The 21,108-nt window shown below is 45.8% G+C and overlaps 4 protein-coding genes across 6 annotated transcripts in view; 3 read left to right on the top strand and 1 right to left on the bottom strand.

The window, feature by feature from the left end:
- Positions 1-21,108, bottom strand: part of LOC126556255 (39S ribosomal protein L15, mitochondrial) — a 416,466-nt gene that overhangs the window by 31,826 nt on the left and 363,532 nt on the right. The window lies entirely within an intron of this gene.
- LOC126556384 (uncharacterized) overlaps positions 1-21,108 on the top strand; it is a 258,686-nt gene that overhangs the window by 107,476 nt on the left and 130,102 nt on the right. The window lies entirely within an intron of this gene.
- Positions 1-21,108, top strand: part of LOC126567400 (caspase-1-like) — a gene marked incomplete at its 5' end in the record, with an annotated part of 178,948 nt that overhangs the window by 81,756 nt on the left and 76,084 nt on the right. The window lies entirely within an intron of this gene.
- On the top strand, positions 1,941-20,897 carry LOC126555984 (protein NDNF). The gene is made up of 5 exons (XM_050211138.1): positions 1,941-2,478; positions 19,079-19,194; positions 19,273-20,287; positions 20,352-20,480; positions 20,561-20,897. Exons 1-5 carry the CDS (start codon positions 2,042-2,044, stop codon positions 20,895-20,897), a joined length of 2,034 nt encoding a protein of 677 aa, XP_050067095.1. The 5' UTR covers positions 1,941-2,041.

The raw sequence follows: 21,108 nt of genomic DNA, 5'->3' as shown, positions 1-21,108 counted from the left end.
ATGAGGATCTGTAGCTGGTGATCTGGTTTTTTCCAGATCCATCGCCAATCCGTGAAAGGTGACTCCATAGCCAAACTTAATTAAATATGACCGCTCAACGCCGTATTGTCAACAACAGTTCCAAATCTTTTGAACAAAAACTGTGTTGGGAAGCAGTGATATTAAGTTAAAATATCTCTCAACACTCTGATAAGAACGCCATTTAAAAATTTCAAACAAATAACGCTTATTTTCAAGCCATAACGAACCTATACAACCGTTAAATCAGAAACAATGTGACAAAGTTCCTGCATTCGTAGCAGCTAGCCATCTTGATGCCAGAGTGTCCTAAAGACTGACGCATAAGGACACATATTAAAAAAAAACTGTATTTTTATAGTCATTAGATCCGCTGGACCGTGCATTTTGGATAAAACGTTTATGTATAGATTTAATATCGCACACATTGTTATTCGTTGGACTTTTCTATTTATGGTTCATATTATAATCTTTTGCTTCAAGAATATATCATCAATTCAATTAATTACAATTTACTGCTCTGTTTCATGAACATAATTAATATTTTTGGGTATTTTCATTTAGATTTAATCAGTTATTTTTTGTTACATTTTCATTTCAAAAGCTTTTCCATTCTTGATACATTTGCTTGGTCTTTTTTTCCATGGTTTGTGCTCTCATCTAACCAATCAATTTATTCCACCATCAACTTGCAAAAACAAAAAGATAAATTGTATCTACATATATACCCCGACAAGCGCTTTCTGATTTGATTCCGATAATAGAACATGCCATCGGTTTTGTGGCCTCGAATGCACTTTTGAAGCATTCGTCACTCGGTGAAACGGCAACAAATAATGCACATACGAAATTACTTGTGCGTTACAGCCCCATGAGTCACGCACCGGTCTAAGCGTACGGTTTGCTATGCTAACCAGTGCGAAAATATAAAGTGTGCTTGTGGAAATATCGTGGTAGCTAATATATGTATCCTATGAACCGATAGCTTTAACCCACAAAAAAAAAAAGGAAACGAAACCCCTCTAAAACCGCGTATTTGCGTTGACCTCCAATTCTAAGCGAAAAGTGTATAACCATATCTCGAAAGCAATGCTCGGAAAAGGCGTATACACCCGCTGGCGGCTAATCATTGTTCGCGCTCATTCATAAATAATTTGTCGCTAATTCATGCTCACCAGCACAACGGCACGTCCGCCAACGAGACAAAAACCGATGTGTGTTTTAGTTTTTCCCATAAACATTTAAATACAGCTCCCAAGGGTCGATAGCGCGCACTTGAGCCGGTTCAGTGTCACGATTAGGACGGGCTGCAGAGTGCGCAGCCTTAGGTCCCCCTTGACCCTTCCGTGTCGCCTACACACCACGTGGCTGTCGAACGTAAAGCGTTTGACAAAAATATGAGCTTCCCCATGCGTTGCGACAGTCTGGAAGACATTTTTCACCGTAAATGTTAGTATCGTAGTTAGAATCCGCCTCCGTACGCACTTCATGGGTGGGACGTGACGGCCCAGTGCAAGGGGGCCCTGAGAGCTGTAAACTAATCTGGAAGAAAATCCCAAACACGGAAATGTCGCGCTTCCAGGCGCACGGTGTCCAATTTGTTTGGGCGAAGGCTATTCATAAACCGCGCTCGTCTCGGAACACTCTTGAATTCTAGCGCTAAAAACGTCTAGTTGGCCTACTTGTTGTTGCGCCAAAAGATGTTAGCAAACGGCGTTAAGCGTTGACGCGAACAAGATCTACCCAAGGGTCGTATTTCCAAGCATGCATCGAACGCATCGACAGTCCCGGTTCGTGATTTTGCTAGCCGGCCTCCACTAGTCCGTGTGAGGCGTTGTCGTGCAACGAGATTCATATTTCATTTCTGCTTCCATTTTCAGAACAACGGGCGTCCCAACGCCCAGGCATCCCAACCACCGTGCACACTTTTTGGCCAAATCCCGTCTGGCAGTCTGGTATTCCGCATCAACCAGGAAATAGTCGCAAACTAGCAGCAGCACCGAGAGAGCAGACCAGCACAAATATGTCAACCGGTGTCGTCTCGTTGGCCGTCGTCGCCGTCGTCGTCGTTAGCAGCGTGATGCACGTGCTTCTGCTGACAAGTGCATTTGTGGGAACCACGGCGGAGGGTGCGGTGCGCGGTGCCGATCGGCACGGCTTCACTTCCGCCATCAAGTCCACCATCGATCGGCAAGGGCTCGCACCGGCGACGTACAGTGCTGCTGGCCATCGACGAGGTGCGAAGAATTATGCCTGTCTGCAGGATTTGACGCAGACCGTGGTTCCACCCGGTCCGGAACATACCGAGGACCGGCCAGGCAATGAAGCGAGGTTGCTGGTGGAGGACAGAACCGTGGTACTTGGCGAGGATGAGGTTGACGCTGATATTGACGCTGATGACATTGATACTGGTAGCGGAACAAATGTTTCTAGCGCGGCGCTTGGACGTACACTCCGAAGGTTAGTATCAAACCAATATTGTTTGGACTATGGTGATAGAATATTTTAAAGTACAAAATTGTTTCTGCAAGTTTTATAACCAAATGATAAATATCGCAAACATTTTCTCTAAGGAAGTCACTTCATAGGAGCAAATATATTTATGACCCATCATACTTTGCATTAAGATTTTGGCGACAGTTTATTTACTCTCTGTTTTATCGGAACTTCCATCAGTTTTCAAAGACCTTCTTGTTCTTGCCTTATCGACCTTCTAGGTCACACCGGCCCATCAAATGCCGATACCACATAATTGGATAGTCAGTCCCCGCTCCGGCGGTATAAAGACCGGCGCCGCTTTCGCCTGTACCACCGGGTTTTGAAGATTTATTTAGAAAAAAAATGCGCTTTGATATTGGGAAACGTCGGCGAAATTTACGTTGCAACAATAGTCAACTAATGTTCAATGATATCGATGAATATTATATTTGGTTTATGTTGATGTTTTTGTCATAATTTATATTTGTTTAAACAACAAGAATTCAAGAAAAATGCGTCTCGTGTCGGGACACCTCATGAGACAATGAGTTACGATAAAAAAAAACGGAAACGCGTTATAACAAATCCTTGTAAAAACATCAAAAAGTTCATATTTTTTATAGACTTCATGAAAGAGGTTTTAAAACGTATGGAATAAATTTTGTGTCTACCTTTGAAAGTATAAAAAAATTATTAAAAAACCAAAAAAGTCATGTATGTATTATTATCATTATGTTTTACGTTTCCGGACATTTCATTGTGCCCTTTTATTGTTATGTCCTCGAACAGGAACCGTGTTTTTACTTTCATTCAAATTGTTCATTCAGCCTAAATGTGTGTGTGAGTGTGTCGAGGTGGAGCGAGTAGTTCGCGGTTTCATATTATCGTAAAGCTATTGCCACCAGAGTTGGGGTTTACTTCACTTTAACATGTTGTTTGTCAGCGTTTCCCTCCAAGTCAAAGGGCACGAACAAGAAATTCGTTTTTGACATGCTAATCACCCATTAATGCCGAAGGCTCCCGCAAGTCCGGCAGGGTAGTGTACGCGGGACGGATTTCGGTTACTTCACGCCACTCACGGGTGTACTCGGGGGAAACAACTGCGCCAATCGTCCCGATGACGCGACGCCGTTGAAGATGGTGGTATCCAATTATATTGCTTCCGGTATTGGGGACCGTTTTTTTTTATGCGACCCAATCGTCAACTGACCGAGCGCCAATAGTGTAACAGGAGCAGGCAATTTTTTTACAAATGAAGGGAGAGCTCGCTTTTTTTTGGAGAGTAACACGAACTTTTCACAACACGGATTGAGGTTGCTTTTATGGGTACTATTCTTGTGGATATTATACGAAGGGACCCAAGCTAATAATAGAGTCCATAGCGGATGGAAGTGACATTTAAAGCTGGCGCTTCCTTCTCATATAGGCAGGAGCGCCACAGGAAAGGGTTTCGAAGTGATAAAAATGGAATACTTTGAATCAAATGTACAATTCGGCCTTCATTTGTTTTGTAGAAGAGGATAAAAGTAATCGAATTGATTGAATTTAAAAGCAACAAAATTGAAATATTATTCGATCGACGGTTTTTATTTTTTTCGATCCTGCTCGTGACCTACTAAAGCGAAATCAGACCCTATGATGCTTCTGATCAAAGAGCATCCGCCCGAAAGATTTGTTATTACGCCGGTACCCCCAGCAAAACCGCAATATATAATTTGATCGTCTCACAATTGCAATTGATCGTAATTCTGTGTGTCTGAAGCACGATGATCATTGCGATTCAAATATGCACCAGTAAATCATATCAATGTTGATCGAAATTTGGCATCATTTGCCATTTTGCATAATTTTCTGTGATAAACCTATAAACTTGTATGAATGGTACATTCAAATATTGCAGTTAGGGAAAATTTTCTTCACAAATAAGCCAGCAAATCAAGCTAAGGACACCATTAATCATAGGCCAACCTACCTATTAAGGAAGTAGAACTAAATAAGAGAAATAATGCAGCAAGTAATCAGGTCTGTATGCAATATTACTTATTTTTAACAAATCATATCATATCTTAGTCACAACGTTTCTAAGTTATTGGAAATATTCTAAGGGCGACAATAGGCCTGATTGTGGGACGCAAACGTCTTCTCAAACGTCACATAATTGTCACTTTGGTATAATGAATTTCCGTTTGGCTATCGGTTTGGCTAAAACAGACGTTTAAAAGTCAATGACAGATCTTTGTCAACCGGAAAGTAAAAAATTCGCATTGCCTGAGCCAAACGGAAACGCGCGTTAGACCAAAAGTTTTCCGTCAAGTCAAGTGCAACGGAAAGTATAGTTTGCATGTATAAAAACCATGTTTGAGCGTAAATCTATAGAAAAGTGTATATATTTTACGTGGATATGTTGTGACAATCATTTTTAAGTCGTTTTTGTGATTTTATTCGGTGCTTTGCAGGAATTATTCTGAAGCAAGAAACACGGCAGTCCGTCACGAAAAAATGTCCACCACAAAATGTATATCATTATACCAAATTGATAGTAGCCAAAATTAGCATTTAAAGATATGTTTAATTCGAATGCAATCATCTTGGAATGTATGAGCTGAGAAAGCCTGCACATGTATGCAAAAAATCGACGAAACATTCGTCGACTCTTACCGGTGACCAAAATACAAATTGGCTTTCCGTTTGGTTAGAGTCTTTCCGTCGGAAAGTTTTCCGTTTGGCTTTGACAGTCAGGCCTATTATCGCTTCGGTGCATTTCCATTTATTTAGAGACAAACAATTTTATGGAAACCCGTTACTCTGTTTGACTGACCTCTGTATACAGCAAAGGATATATTGATCCGTTTCTCGCGCGATTGTTTTCACATGAGCAAAACAGCAATTCGAGACGATTTACGGGACACATAATAAGTATTCAGAGAGTTATCACTCGAGTTTTTGGAAGCAATTTGGTCAATATCTACCAAGACCAAGACCTGCTTAGGATAAAGTGTCAAAAAGAGAAGAGGAATCACAGGGTCAAATGTGATTCGAACTAGAGATGGGAATAACAACTCTTTTCAAAGAATTAATTCACTCTAATAATAGGGAGTGGTCGGGGATTTGATTCATTAAATAACTTTTTTGAGAGTCGTTAGTACGAAGCAGAAGGGGGCGCCTATCTTAGAAAGCAGGCGGTGAGGCAGGCGGGGGATGTGTAGCAAACTTAACTTAAAGAAACGGGGAAGGTGAGTAGGGAAGGATGGACTGTTAGTAGGACCCATGCGCTTCTTAAAAAAGTTGTAAAAACTCTCTTCGATTTGAATCCCTTCGACGACTAGCAATTCCTTCAGAACGAGTTTAAATAATAAAATCTTCCAGAAAAGTTAATATGCTATTCGAATTAATTTTATCAGAAAAGTGTTGTTAATAATATCTGAATTTCAACCTGAACAAATTTATAACTTTCAAAGTCTATGAGAAAATTTTACAACTCCCCAAAACAGTTGTGTAAACAATTTGACAATAAAAACCACTCAAAAAACTGCAAAAACTCTTTGTAAACAGTTTATACAAACCATTCATTAGAATTTTATAAATTACTCACTCACGCTTACCCAGAATGTATGACACTAGTGTGAATGTATCACACCTGAGATGTATCAAATCGAATTCGACATCGTCTTGAACTTGATTCGCATAAGACAATGTCTTGATCTAGTTCTTGCTTCATTCGAAAAATTAATTCTTCTTCTTGGCTTAACGACCATCGTGATCATACTGTTTGAATAATGGTTTACTAGACTTGTTTATAGCTGTTGGTTTTACCTGTCCTTGCGTGTGAAAGATGGACAACGCTACTAGTAGACAAGCGGACCTTCGGCACGTTTGCTACATTCTCATCCGTGATTTATACATAGTCACGATTTATACGAATACCTAGATTGAGTAGTTAAAATCACTAATTAAAAATGAAAAACTGGCCAAAAGTCAGATCAATGTTGCTTTCCATTCGGCTTTTTTTAAGTAACTCCAGAGATGGAGGCTTCTTAATTAAATTCTTCTTCTTATAGGCTAAACGGTCTGTTAGAGGACTGACTTAATAGTCAGTCCTTACTCACGGAGGTATGGTCCGGATGGGATTTTAGCAGTGATCCTGTCGTGTGAAGTCCAGCACCGTTATTGTCTCTGCCATGATATATACTTTAATTTGCACTCTATTTGGTGGATTATCAATTAACATCACCTTTGCTCGAGTAATTTTGATTTTAGATCATATCAAATAGAACTCTACAGATGCCAATCTTTGGCCGGCTTGTATTCGTGTCAAAAAGAACAATAAAGCAAAAAATTTTTTTACTGTACTGCTCCATGTGTCACCTGAGTCCAGTAGCCCACCAATACGAGCCAGCTTCGAAGAACGGGTAACCTATGTGTAGTGTCCCCGTGTTCTGTAGGTAAACAGATAGTCACAACTGGCAGTATCAGAGTGTCCTGTATCCCGGTGCTGTCGCATAAAATAACTGGCTGGCTGGCGTCAACATGCGAACTTCGGCTAGTAAGCGACGAAAGGGAGCAAAATAAATTATCTCCCTATGATTCTCGGCTGCATTCGTGTGGAGGATGGGAGCAGGCGACGCCACGGGCGTCAAGTTCCGGACAGTAATGATGGACTCACCACGAACCCACCGCTCCCTCCCGTTTGCTTCACTGAAACAAACAAACATTCCTCTGCAAAGTGGCAAAGGCGCCTGGAAGCGTCGACAACAAGGTTCGCACGGAAACGACGATGATGCAAGCAAAGTAAGGATTGAAGTGGGACTTCCTCACTATCGCTGTCTTGCACCGTTCACAACACACGGGTTGAAGCAGACGTACCAGCGAAAGTAATCTGATACTCCCGCGCCCTCCATCCAGCCTGCCCAAACTGACGAGAATGACCCGAATCCAAGCGTTGAAGCGAATCCCCCAAATCGACAAACTGACATACCGCTTACTTGAAAGTAGTTCATTTATCTCTTGGTTTGAAGCTGCCCTGTCCTACCTATCCCGCACCCTTGCTCAAACCGTGCACATAACACCTTCGCCCTTGGGGCAGTAATGCAATGTCCACACATCAATGCCCACACAGTTACTTAGAAGTCGACGTTGAAGACGGAGTTGGCATTCTTTTCGCTTTCTGTCTTAGGGGGAGGAAGAGCGGTCATTTGTGCAGAATGAATCGCCATCGGAACGGAGGACACTTCCATCGTTTCCATTAAACGATCATTGTTCACGGGTGAAAGCAACGCATCCTCCCGCCCGAGCCGAGCTGTGACGCATCGGTTCATGCCAGCCGGGCGCCATTCAGTGACAGGATGCGCTTCCTTACTGCAGCGCCAACAGCAGCGAGGTTGGGCAATGCAAAAAAAAAACACACATCACTAGGGGGGAGAAACTTCCCCACTACGCAATGTACGTTGGGGCGAGATGAAATGATGCTTCACTTGACAGCAACGTCAACAGAGACACAAAGTAAATGCACACACAAGTTGCAGTCGGAACGCATCAGAGAACTGTTTGTGGGTCGGTACGACTTTGGTGGTGGAAGATGAAGCCGGTGTGTGTGTGTGTGTGTGTGTTTTTTTTTTTTTTTTTTTTTATACAAGGAGTTTAAAATCTTCATAAAGACACCTGGTGAGGCGACATGGGATTTTTACCCAGTAAAAAACTCTCCTTGGACCCTATGCACCCTCCCACGGGATCACCTCGCGGTATTACTTCATGGGAGGGGCAGTGCTGTGCACTTAGTCTGACTAATACGCGCTAGCAACTATAACACTCTCGTTCACTACACAAACGTTCACAGACATTTACGGACATTCACTATACAAACAGCACACCATTTAACACTGAACGCTTAATGCTTAGGCACGACTATGTAGCTGGTCGTCTTTCCACCACTGCTGCAGTTTGGACGTTATCAGCCGCATCGTTGTTGACGCTGCTTCCCACAACTCCCTGCTCTGCAGCATCAGCTGCACCAGGTTCGACTGGCTCACCTCTGTACCGCATATGCCGTTCAGCTGCTGCCGTTCTGCGCTGAATCTTGGGCAGCGGAACATGACATGTTCTGCCGTCTCGTCTGCATCCGGACACGCTGGACATTGAGGTGAAGACGTGTGCCGAAACCTGTACAGGTAGTGCCTAAAACAGCCATGGCCAGAAAGTATCTGGGTGACAAAGAAGTCCACGTCACCGTGCTTCCTATCCAACCATGCTGCTATATCAGGGATCAGCGTGTGTGTCCACCTACCGTTCACAGCGTTGGACCAGCTGTTCTGCCACATCCTGATGGAGTTCGCCCTCGCAGCCTTTCTAGCAGCTCCCGCGTTGGGTTCCCCCGTACGTGCAATTTGGAAGCACTCTGAGTCCTCCTCGAGCGTTATGCACACAGGCGTCAACCCAGCAATCACGCAAACTGCTTCGTACGAGATCGTACGATAGGCGCTAGCGACTCGCATAGCCAGCCGCCTATGTATTTTGTTCACTGCGTCTTGGTGCTGCTTCTGCTGCAAAATGTGCGCCCAAACTGGCGCACCATATCTCAACACTGAAGTGGCTACGTTGCAATGAAGTCGTCTTATTCTGCTGCTTGCTCCTCCAATATTGGGCATGAAGGACGCCAACGCGTTGAATATTTTCATCGCTTTCGTGCAGGACTCCTCAAGGTGTTTCTTGAAGTTTAAACGATCATCGATGGTAACTCCAAGGTACCTGAGGTGTCGTACAGATTCGATGTTGCTCGAGCCAACTCGTATCGTCGCCTTCTGCACTTCTTTATGGCTGCTAATGATGATAAACTCAGTTTTCGAGTGAGCTATCTGGAGATGAGCCTCCCGCATCCATGCATCGATCGTACCGACCGCTTCAGTAGCCAACACTTCAACCTCTTCTATCGACTCCCCGGTGACTGTCAGTGCGATGTCGTCTGCAAATCCGGTGAGCTCTGCTCCGGGCGGGAGTGAGAGAGTAAGCACTGCGTCATACATGGCGTTCCATAGAGTGGGACCGAGAACTGAGCCCTGCGGAACGCCAGCGGTTATTTTGGCTGTTTTCGGCCCTTCTTCCGTGTCGTACAGCAGAACTCGTTCGTCGAGATAACTCCTTAGCAGCCTACACAGGTACGGGGGAACCTTCATGCGATCCAGCGCCATCGCAATTGCTGCCCAGCTTGCACTGTTGAAGGCATTCTTAACATCAATTGTGATGACGGCACAGTAGCGAGCTCCACCTCTCTTCCGTTTGAACGCGGCCTCGCCTCTTTTCAGCACAGCTAACATGGCGTCGACCGTTGACCTCCCCTTCCGAAATCCGTACTGCCTCTCTGAAAGGCCGTGTCGTCCTTCAGTGTAGACAGCCAAGCGATCCAGGATTGGAATCTCTTGTGCCTTAGCCAGGGAGTCGACGAGTCCCAATGGCCTAAGGGCTGACGGATCGCCTGCTGGTTTACCCGGCTTTGGAATCAACACCAGTTTCTGCTTCTTCCAAAATGCTGGAAATTGTCCTGTCGATAGAGGACACTGAAGCACCGTTCGAAAAACCTCGGGGTAGGCCTGCATCGCTGCCTTCACTGCCTCGTTGGGGATGCCATCAGGACCGGGTGCTTTCCCAGGTTTGAGGCGGTCCGCTAGCTTCAGGATCTCGGCCGTTGTTATATGCTCGGCTTCTGTCTCCGGTGTATTGAACGTTGAGCTTAATACCGGAGGGTCGTGGGTGGGGAACAGCTGCTCTACAATCTCCTTAAGTTTTGAAGGGCTGCGCTCGACCGGCTCGCGACTGCTTTTCACCTTGTGCATAATTGTTTTGTATGCAAAACCCCAGGGTTTATGGGCGATCTCTGCACAGAGCTCAAGGAAGCAGCGTCGTTTACTCGCCTTTATTTCGCGTTTCAGATTTGATCTGGCCGTAACGTAGTCGACTCGCAACCGCTCTCTGATCGCAGGACTTGTCTCACGTTGTAGCTTTCTCCGGGATGCGATGCACTCGGCACGCTGAATTTTGATGCTGTCGTTCCACCAATACACGGGAGCCCGCCTACAGCCAGCAAAATTCCTCCTCGGCATCGTTGCATCACAGGCCCCTGCCAGAGCGGATACCAACTCTTGGGCGTTCTGCACCTCTCCGAAGCCGCCAAAGCTTAGAGCCTCCACAAACAGTTCCTCGTCGAAGAATTGTAGTCTCCAACCACGAGTGCTTACAGAGGGCCATTGGGTCGGCTGCCTTTTTCTTCCGACGGTGTACCGAATCACACGGTGGTCGCTGAGCGTGTAGGTATCACCCACTCTCCAGTTCAGGTCACGCGATAGTACTGGGCTGCAGAACGTGATGTCCACAATAGAGGACCTATCGTTTCTGGTGAACGTTGGTACGGAGCCAACATTACCCAACACGAGATTCAAGCGGGCGAAGCTCTCCAAAACCGCATCGCCCCTGCTGTTTGTGTGCCTGCTGCCCCACTCAACCGCCCAGGCATTAAAATCTCCCGCAATCACCACCGTATTTCGTCCACAGAGTTCCGATGTGAGGTTGTCTAGCATTGTTTCGAACCTCTGCTCATCCCAGCTTGGGGGAGCGTAGCAGCTGCAGAAACAAATGCTGTTGATTTCTGCAATCACAAAACCCTCGTAGGTCGAAGAGACCACCTTCTGGATGGGATATTTTCCCGCCGCGCAGATTACGGCCATCCCCGTCTTGTCTGATACCCAATTGTTATTGCCATTTGGTTTCCGATATGGCTCCGACAAGATGGCAACATCTCCTTTCTCCTCGCGCATCGTCTGCCACAGTAGATCCTGCGCAGCCTCGCAGTGGTTCAGATTTGCTTGTACTATTTCCATGCTTTTCTTGCAGCCATGCAGTACATTCCTCCGACTTGGTGCGCGTTGTTGTCAGGAGCACACACCAGGCATAAGGCTGGTTTTACGCAAGTGCGGGCCTGATGTCCCTTATCTCCGCAGCGAAGACAGTTGTCCCTTCTGTCAGGACCCTTGCAATCCCGCTGGACATGGTTGAACTCCCAGCAGCGGAAACACCTCCTTGTTTGGGGGAGGATGCGGACACGGCAGATAGACCAGTCTATCTCCACTTCACCGGCTGCAGCCACTAGCGATGCTGCCTTAGCAGGCATCTTTATGTAGGCTGTTCGTGTCCCGTTAAAAGCTGGCTTTATTCTTGTTTCCAGCCGAACATTGCCAAGCTCGAATCTCTTCCGCAAAACACCCTCTACCATTTCCGTGGTTGTCACCTCGTCTATGTCGCGACATTCAATAGTCGCGTCATTTCCGCGAACGGTGACCTGGCCGGCTTCTCCTATCGAATCCTGCAGAAGATCCTTGTAGTCAGCTCCACATGCAGTATCCTCTGTCTTCAGTTCAAAGATCATGTTGCCCTCCCTGGAGCGCCTGATCTTCGATACTTGCTTTGCTAGCGTTTTGAGCTTGGGATCTGCTTTCACCTTCTGGAGAACTGATGCGTAGGACTCCTTATCGTTTAGCCCAACCATGATCGCCTCCGTCTTCGGCCGTGTAGTCTTTCTCGGCTTGGGCTCAATGCCAATATGCCCAGTTGGTGTTTTTGCTGCATTTTCGCCGGTATGAATCGCCCTCTGCTGCTTTCGTTTCACTACTGTAGTCCATCGTTCTTGGAGCACAGTTTTGTTTTCAGGCTTTGTTGCCTCACCTTTTTTCTGCTTCTTTTGTGCTTCCTCTTCCTCCTCCGCTTCCGGCGTTCGGTCTTTCATGCCCCTTTTAGACCCTCCCACTAACGGAAAGAAGGGTGTAGAAGGTAGGCTTCTAGCGTCTCGAGCCTCGCTGAGTGCCTTTTCTGCCTTTTCCGCCCGTAACCTCCAAGTGAGCAGGTCACTTTCTACACGGCTAAGGGATGCCAAGATCTTCACCGCCATTTTCTTAATGGGAGCATGGACGTTGTTGCGATCCTTTGTGAAAAGGTGCAATTCCTTGGCAGTCTCCAGGGCTTCCTGCAGATCCATGTTTTTTTGGAAAGCCTGGCTCAGCGGAACACGCGATAATGGCTCAGTCCTCTGAACATGGTTTCCTTCGTCACGGCTTACAGTTTGCACGGAATCATCTGCAGGCATCTTGCTGTACGATTCCAGCACAACCAGTTCTCCTTCTACAGCACAAGTTGGCTTACCTGCCACACCACCTTCATCTCCAGTTTCTACTGCATCCTGCTGGGCATCTCCTACCGGTGGTGATCGTACGGTTTTATTGCTCCTCCCAAAGAAGGAGGTAATACCCAAAGGATTTGGGTGATTCGCGCCGTGGTTGCTCATCACATTTGGGATGCTTGATCGCGCTTCGTGGATATGAGCCTTAAGCACTGACACTTAACGTTTACGGCACCCACACTGGACGCTCTCAGGACACTCACTCTCACAGGACACTCACACTCTCAGGACACTCACAAGGCACTAAGTTGCTAGCGCGCACGCATACGTTCACTTTGGGTCTTGACCCACCTCACTTAGTCACAGCTCAGGCTACCGCTAGTGTGCGTGATGGGTCTTGCTTTCGAAGCTGTTTTCACTTACACAAGCGCAGTATGATCAGTGTGTGCTTGCTTAGATATGGACGCAACTGACGCTAATCCATTGACTGAAAACTAACGAAAACATAGCGCACACTCCAGTCACTAACGTCGCACAGCCACACAGAAAGTCGCACTCGGGCACTTAACAAACAACAAACTCCCCGCGCAACTGATGGTAGATCAGTTGTTTGGCGCACAACAGGTGTCTCTGTGTCGTCAACAACTCTCCTAAGGCTCGGGCTCCGTCACAGGCAATGAAAGGCTGTGTGTGTGTGTGTGTGTGTGTGTGTGTGTGTGTGTGTGTGTGTGTGTGTGTGTGTGTGTGTGTGTGTGTAGCATCTTTAGAATAATCCAAGTAAATGTTCCCTTACCCTGCTGGTGGCGAGGACTCGCCCACTGGCACAATCGATCAAATGATTCCAACTGTTGGGATGTAGATAATCTAGCTCGTAGATGAGTTTTGTGAGGACTCCCAGTCCTATATCAATCTCAGGAATTTGAAAATATACGTACCAGGTAAGTTGGGTTATTCAATCTGGTCTTGTGGCCAGCAAGTCAACCAAACTGCCGATCAGATCTTTCCCACAGCCGTATTAATTGAAAGATAAATAGGCATTTAATTTTTAATTAACCCAACTGTCAATACAAATGGTTGCACTGCACCTCCAGATGGCTTTATTCGACATGGTTTGATTGACATTATTCAACCGTTTCACAGGCTGCGCAAGCAGTGGACATTTTGACATCTATTAGCGTACTTCGTATGAGAAATTGTCCGACTTCATTTGCGCCGAGGCATGACAGAAATTAATTGCAATTACAATTACACGCCAACTTTGTGCGCGCTTCGGTGGGATACAGGATTGATTTACCTTTTTTTTTCCTCCCGTCCGGTGCAAGCTCACAGTTTTCACCTACGTGCGTCTGGCCTTCTAGCTGCCATCTAAGGAGCAGAAAGATGAAAAGCGGCAGCCCATCGAACGCACCAGAAACCGGCGACGGCCGGTCTGCCCAGATCTGTGATCCTGCTTTGGCGCAATAATTAATGATCGGAAGATATCATAAATGATGAAAGCGCATACCGAAGATGCCATTTGCATCATAATTTATGGGTTTTCAACGAGTGCGTCGGATAAGTGGAGCTAGTGTTTAACAGTGTGTGTATGTGTGTGTGTGTGCACTAGCAGCATACATAGTTGTACAGACACATTCTTGTATACTTTCAAATTGCCAAAAACAGAGCTCAGAAGGCTCGGAAAAATCCAAACCACCCTTGTTTAGCGCTCATCAGTATCTCTAACTCACATACGTTTGCGTAAACGGGTGAGGCATTCCAATTTTGCGTATTATCTGTGCTCCATTTGTGGTGTGTGGGCAACCGATTTGGTTTGATTGGTGAGATGACTGCCCAGCGTGCGCACGCTACAGATACTCGAGCCGAGCCTCGAATAAAATCCTCTTGGGACAAGATGTCCGATCGCGCTTAATGCTGGCTAATGCCGGTTCAGATAATGATGCCCAAACACATTTACCATATCTTCAGGAGATTAGACATACCGAAGCTGGTAGATCATTGCTTTTTTACAAAATTCTTCCATTTTTCAATCTCCCTATCGGATATCTTGAGCCGATAAAATCGATGATATCCTTTAATCGTGCCGAGCGTGATTAGAGACATTTTTGTGTAATGATGCTGATTATTTGAAAGTCATATGGCGGGTTAGCTAGGTTCCTAATTAACTGCACTCGTGTCAAAGAGTGCCACCCTGCTGCACCATTTCCTTAATAGGGTTTTTTGCGTCCTCCACGAACCACACCAATTGCCCTAATGCGGTATAATTATCCGAGGATGTGGATGTCCATCTGGTATTCACGCAAACATATGGCTTTGACGCGTCGAGTCAGGTTTGAGGACCGCATCAAACGCCAAATGCCGCATCGGAACTGCGTTCCAGCCGCGTTCGCTGCCGAAGCAATAGTTCACCGCGAGTTGTCATAGGTTAAGGATGTGCTGCGTGAAGTTGGTTTTTCCGTTTTTGGGGATGCTTCTGCTGGTATTACCAGTTCCCCCAAGTGTCAACGCCATCGTGTACGTGAGGATGAAGAACGAGCGTGGTCCAATGGCGGCCCAGGCCGGTGTACAATGTATTGAGCTGCTGAGCCATACCTATTTTCATATGCGCGAATCAACGCAGATTGAAAACATAGTCATTTTCTATCTGCGGAACTTGAGCTCACCTGCCCGGGAGATTGTGCTCGGATACCTTCAAAAGCATCATAACGGATACGATTCTGACAATGGCGATCATGGTCTGGAAAAGGATGGCAACAGCTTCACGGAAGCGTCTGAGTTTCAGCTGAAACTTATGTCCGATGCAGTATCGTCTGACGACATGCGAAGGGCACAGTTTATGGATCATAAACAAATCGACTACTACGTCATCGCGATCGATAACTACGAGGGACTACGGCAAGCGTTGGCCCGCATCAGCTCAACAGCGGCATTTAATCCGCGCGGCAAGTTTGTCGTGCTGTACAACAATCCAAACGATCGTGACTCCGACCGGCGGATGGCGAACCGGGCCCTGAGTCTACTGTTTGTTGGTCACCATTCCGTTAATGTGCTGTTCGCGTTTGCCATCGATGCCGTCAGCTACCACGTGTACACCGGCGATCCATACCATGGTGCAACGGACTGTGGACAGATGAAGGCACTCCAGGTGGCAACGGTCGTAAACGGTAGCTTCACAAACCGTGCCCTCTCAACGGCTATGATCAACATCCCGAAGGTGCCGCCAGAGCTGGAAACCTGTACGTTTCTGCTCTGCACACGTGTCGCACCGCCCTTCATCGATCTGGACTGTCGGCGGGGTCTCGAGCTGCAGATTATGGATTTGCTGCGCGAATCGATGAAGTTCAAGGTGAACGTTTCTTGCAGCGAGATGGACCGGGGCGAACCGATGCCCGATGGCAACTGGAGCGATCTGCTCGGGCTGATGCGGGCGGACGAGTGTGACATCATTGCCGGTGGCTTCAATCCCGACTTTGACGTGCATGATGAGTTCGGCTCGACCACGCTTTACCTGCAGGACTATCACACCTGGTTCGTGCCGGCGGCTGGACCAGACGCTCGCTGGAAACTGTTGCTGTACATCTTCGAAGTCAGCACCTGGGAGCTGTTTGCGTGTGTGTTGTTCATATCGGCGCTGGTATGGCGTTCCGTAGCCCATTTCCTGCCGGAGTGTGACGCACATCGGGAGCTGTCCATGTGCTTCCTCAACACCTGGTGCGTGTTTCTGTGCATTTCCACAAACAATCGGCCAGCGTGCAATGCGCTGCGACTGTTTTTCATGGGACTAACGTTGTACGCGCTTAACGTGACTACAATATACACTAGCATCCTGATTACGGTGCTCACTAATCCGCCACGCGCCTATCAGGTCGACACGATCGAGGAAGTCCTAGCAAGTGGTATCCCTATAGGTGGAAGGCTCGATAGTGAGGATTGGTTTATAAACGATTTCGAAGACGATCAACTTGTTTCCGAACGCTACAATGCTACTTCCGAGTTCCAGCCATCGCTCGCTAATCTCCAGGCCGTGGTTGACGGGAATCGGTCACTGCTGATGAGTCGTCTGTACGTGCGCAACACCAAATACTACGGGTTGGTTCACGGACTTTCAAAAGACGTGTTTGTTACGCAGATCGAGATGATCATGGAGAAAGGTTTCCCACTATTACCGAAGTTCAATCGCATCCTTTCGAACCTTATCGATATGGGCATCATGCAGAAGCTCTGGAACGATTTCCTCTACAACGTCACCATACTGGATCAGATTCGGCAGAATCGGAATCTTAGCGAGGAGGAAATTATTGCCGCTTCCCCGGAGGTTGTGCTCACGCTGGACCATCTGCAGAGTGCTTTTGCTTTGTACGGCATTGGATTGTGTTTGTGTGTGCTTGTGTTTTTGTTAGAACTGTTGTCTAAGACGCGCTGGATTTGTCATCTTGGAGACATTCTGGAAAGGAAGTGGGATGAATTGTTAGTAAAAGTTCAGCTGAAAGAACGAACTGCTAGTGAAATGATAATAAAGCCGAGGAAGATGGTGAAGTTTAAGAAAACGATTAAGTAAGAGTAATCTATTTCGCTTTTTCGTGCTTACATCTAAAACGTTTGGCAAATGAAATAAAAGCACAAGATAACTTACAAAGCAATTCTTTTAAATCTTCCATTTTAAAAGAGGTTTTTATTTGAATTCAACAAATAATTGATGTGTAATTTTTTGTTTGTTTTAGATTGAAGCTTAATCGTATCTACTACATGCAAAGTATTTCAACCTAGAGTTCTTGGACGATCGTTGACCCAGCTTTTATTTATTGCTTTGTGGCACAAAAGTTATTCTTTCCTTAGCTGAATCGATTCAGATTTTAAACAATTAATTATCATAGTTGTTATTGGAATCTCATTTGGAGAACATGCTTTTTCTATCCTAATATTTCACAAAACTCAAAGAAAATGTGATCCTAGAAAGTGGATTATGTGTATGGTTTATTCCAAGATCAGCTATAATACGCCTTCTACTTATTTCGTTTTCATTTTCTGCTGCTATCCAAATACCATTTAAATTACTTATCTTCATTCGACAACTTAAATTCGTTGTAGATTAAGTTGCTGTAATTAAGAAATACGGCCAAGTCGTCCTTCATGGAAAACACAAGTAGCTATAATGCATTTTAATCTGCTAACTCGCACTGCAAATATTTTGAGAATTTAACAGGAAACATAGCAACGAATAAAGTTTTTCTATATATTCAATGATGATTTAGTATTTATAATACAATTCATACTAAAATATAAGGGCGGGTGCTAAGGACTATCTTTGGCGGTGTGTTCGAGCAGAGCGTGTTGAGTGAAGGAGAATGAACCACGAGCTATCTGAGCTGTTTGGCGGTGCTGATATCCTGACGGTAGACTAAGCCGGAAAGATACGCTGGCTGGGGCACATGATGAGGATGTCGGACTCATGCCCCACCAAGAAAGTGCTCGTCAGCGACCAGTTCGGCACGAGGCGTAGAGGAGCACAGCGAGCTCGTTGGCTGGATCAAGTGGAGTTAGACCTGTTGGAGATCGGATGTAACCGTGGTTGGAGGACTGTGGCCCTAGACCGAGAAAGACTAAAATATAAAATAAAATAAAATAAAATAGTATTGATTTAATTTATCGATATCAGTTAATTTCTTTTACTTCTGTAGAACGACCAGGCCGTATTGTAATTAGTATAAATTAGTAAAACACATTTTTTCATTGTTGCAAAATCATCCTTAAAACAAAGTGTTTTATTTTATCATCCAAAAATGTTTCTGTTGTTTTAAAAAAAAGAAAACACAATAAAATGTGTATTTTTTAATGAAGTATATCGTTATGTTATCAATACCACCTTCAGACTAGTCCCAATCGAAATCCTAACACACTAACTTCCAAATAATGTCCATTCTACTTTCCAAAAGAAATATAAAAAAACGATTCCTAGTTTTGAACAGTTCATCAACACAAGACGAATTGGCGCCTAGCCGGAAACAGGAACCGACGTAAATTTGCTTGCAAATTTACTACCGTTCCCGCCACTCTCAAGTGGATCACAGTAATGGGAAGTAAAAAGTAAACCTTGGCACCCTTCAGAAAAGGGGGCTAGCAGCCCCAACGCCAGCACGTAATCGAAAATTTGGAACTGTTTGGAAGTGCAAGACAAATAAAGTTGTCCATACTGGCGATTATGGTATGACAAATCGTCTACCATTCGGACGTTTTCGGCGGTATGCTCCACGGCATTACGTCGTATTACTAAAGGGCTCAAAGCAAAAGTGCACCATAAAAATGACAAATCACCGTAATTAAATCTGTATAAATTAAATAAACTACTTCCTTCACATTCTGGCTCGTGTGGAAGAGGTTCATGTTCCTGATATCCGTCGCTGGCGGTTTGTTTGTCTTTCTGTGTTACAGATACTCATTTCGTTTGCTGGAAACGAGCCCTCTTTCAATCACCGTAACGACCACATGCTCGAGGAAAGACGACCCTCTTACTGGTCCTAGATGGTGGGTGCTGTACGAAGGACGGTGTAAGTAACGCTTTATATCGAAGGACTTGCTTCTAGATAACTCCCATGCTGGTATGTTCAATGATTTGTGTTTTATAGATATTGGAGCCCTGGCTAACGGAAGCCAATTTTTTCGATCGTGCGTCCAGCGTGGTGTGTACCAGGTGGTCGTTGACACGGCAGGATATCCGGTACTCGATGGATGTACCTATCGGCTCGGCTACAATCGCAAAGGGGTGGAAGAGTTCCGAAGCTGGCCCTTTCGTAATTTGAGCGCACCATCTCGAATAAAAGTGCAGCAACAGCGTCGTCGCTACGTCGTAATGATCAAGTGGGAAAAAAGCAAGCTGGACATCCACGTGATGAACTATTGTCTCGCGGTTAGTACGGGCCGGCGTCAGCGAACGCTCTGTCAAGCTTTGGGCAATTCCATCCATAGACCGTCCTGCGATACAATCGCCGTCAACGACTTTCTTCACCGGTTTACACCGCGAGACGAACGTAAGCTAGATTCCGGCGTAGACACTACGATCGTATGTACCGGGACCCGTACCCGCCAGCTCATCCGGGGCATGAAACCCAACGTGACGTATTATGTGGACGTGTTTGCGATTCACTCACAGCACAACAATTTATCGTTCCTGTTGGGTTCAACACAGGTGCAGCTCAATCGTACCCGTCCAACGCAGCTGCTGGAAGGAAAGATTGTGGTCGGGAAGCTGTCCACCCTTGGTGGGATATCGCTGTTCAATTTTAAGGTTCCAAAACGCTCGCCAAACAATTTCTTCAAGCTTCATCTAACACCCTGCGGCGGTACGGTCAGCCTAGAGGTGCTCAAGAAGAAGCGTCGCATTATGGAGCCGGTACGGGACGTGTACTATCCGCGAACAATCACCGTGCGAAACGTCCGTCCGGGAGAGCGTTACCTTATTCGAGTACATGAAGCCGATGATACATCGCGGCTGAATCGGATACAGGTGGCCGTAAGCTCGCGGGATGACTTTCTCGATCTACCACGGATGCCACTCAACAGCACTGTTATGGAGCTGGTATCGCTGCGAAAGTGTCACTCCAGTACGATCGTGTGGTTCGGATCACCGGACAAAGACGTGACGTGAGTAGAGTCTAATCCTCCAAAATGCTTTCTACTTTATTAACCTTTGTTGCATCGTTTCCAGATACTGTGTATACGTGTTTAAGCTTCCAAAGACTCAGTACTACATCAATAATGTAAAAATCCCAACGTACTGCGAGCTGGACAGTCGAGATGTCTGCAACCATCCTCAATTCCACAACAAGCACTGTTTGTAAGCATTCATATGTGAAAGGTGTTCTGATCAATTCGGTCATTTATAGCGCATTATTCTGTTTCCTTCATTCTCACCAGCAACCACAACCAGGACAACCTACTCTCGTTGGACATCAACAATCTGCTGCCCGAGCATTACTACACCGTGTTCGTAACGGCGAGCTCTGCCCGCGGCCGTAGTCTTCCCTATAAATCGATTCGCATAAAGACGGCCCCATACTGTCTCGAAAGTAATCAGATCCTTCCAATGGGCGCTATTGGATCTGGAAAGGGAGCGATCAAGACAGTCGGTTTTCGTAAAGCAGGTGGACAAAAGCGTCGCAACACAGCGATCGCCACCAAGAACAGTTTATCGGAGAGAGGCACCTTGAAGCGATCCCGAAAGCAAAAGGAAACACCCAATCGGAACGTCTAAAACTCCAGTGGAGATTTAATGCGGACGTATTCAAAAGTTTGTAAATAACTTTTCGATATCAACTTCAATTTGATACACCCTGGACCAGTACCAGAAACGATAAGAGGACAGGGTACAGAACAGTTGGTACAGCAACCAAACCTTACCACGTACCGCATGCGTTTTATTCGCAAAACCTTAAATCCTTTATAAGGGTTTACTCCTTTAGGGT

The sequence above is a fragment of the Anopheles maculipalpis genome, chromosome 2RL (assembly GCF_943734695.1).
Source record: "Anopheles maculipalpis chromosome 2RL, idAnoMacuDA_375_x, whole genome shotgun sequence".
Taxonomy (NCBI): Eukaryota; Metazoa; Arthropoda; class Insecta; order Diptera; family Culicidae; genus Anopheles; species Anopheles maculipalpis.
Note: the sequence above shows the minus strand (reverse complement) of the source record. Positions and strands in the feature narration are given on the sequence as shown.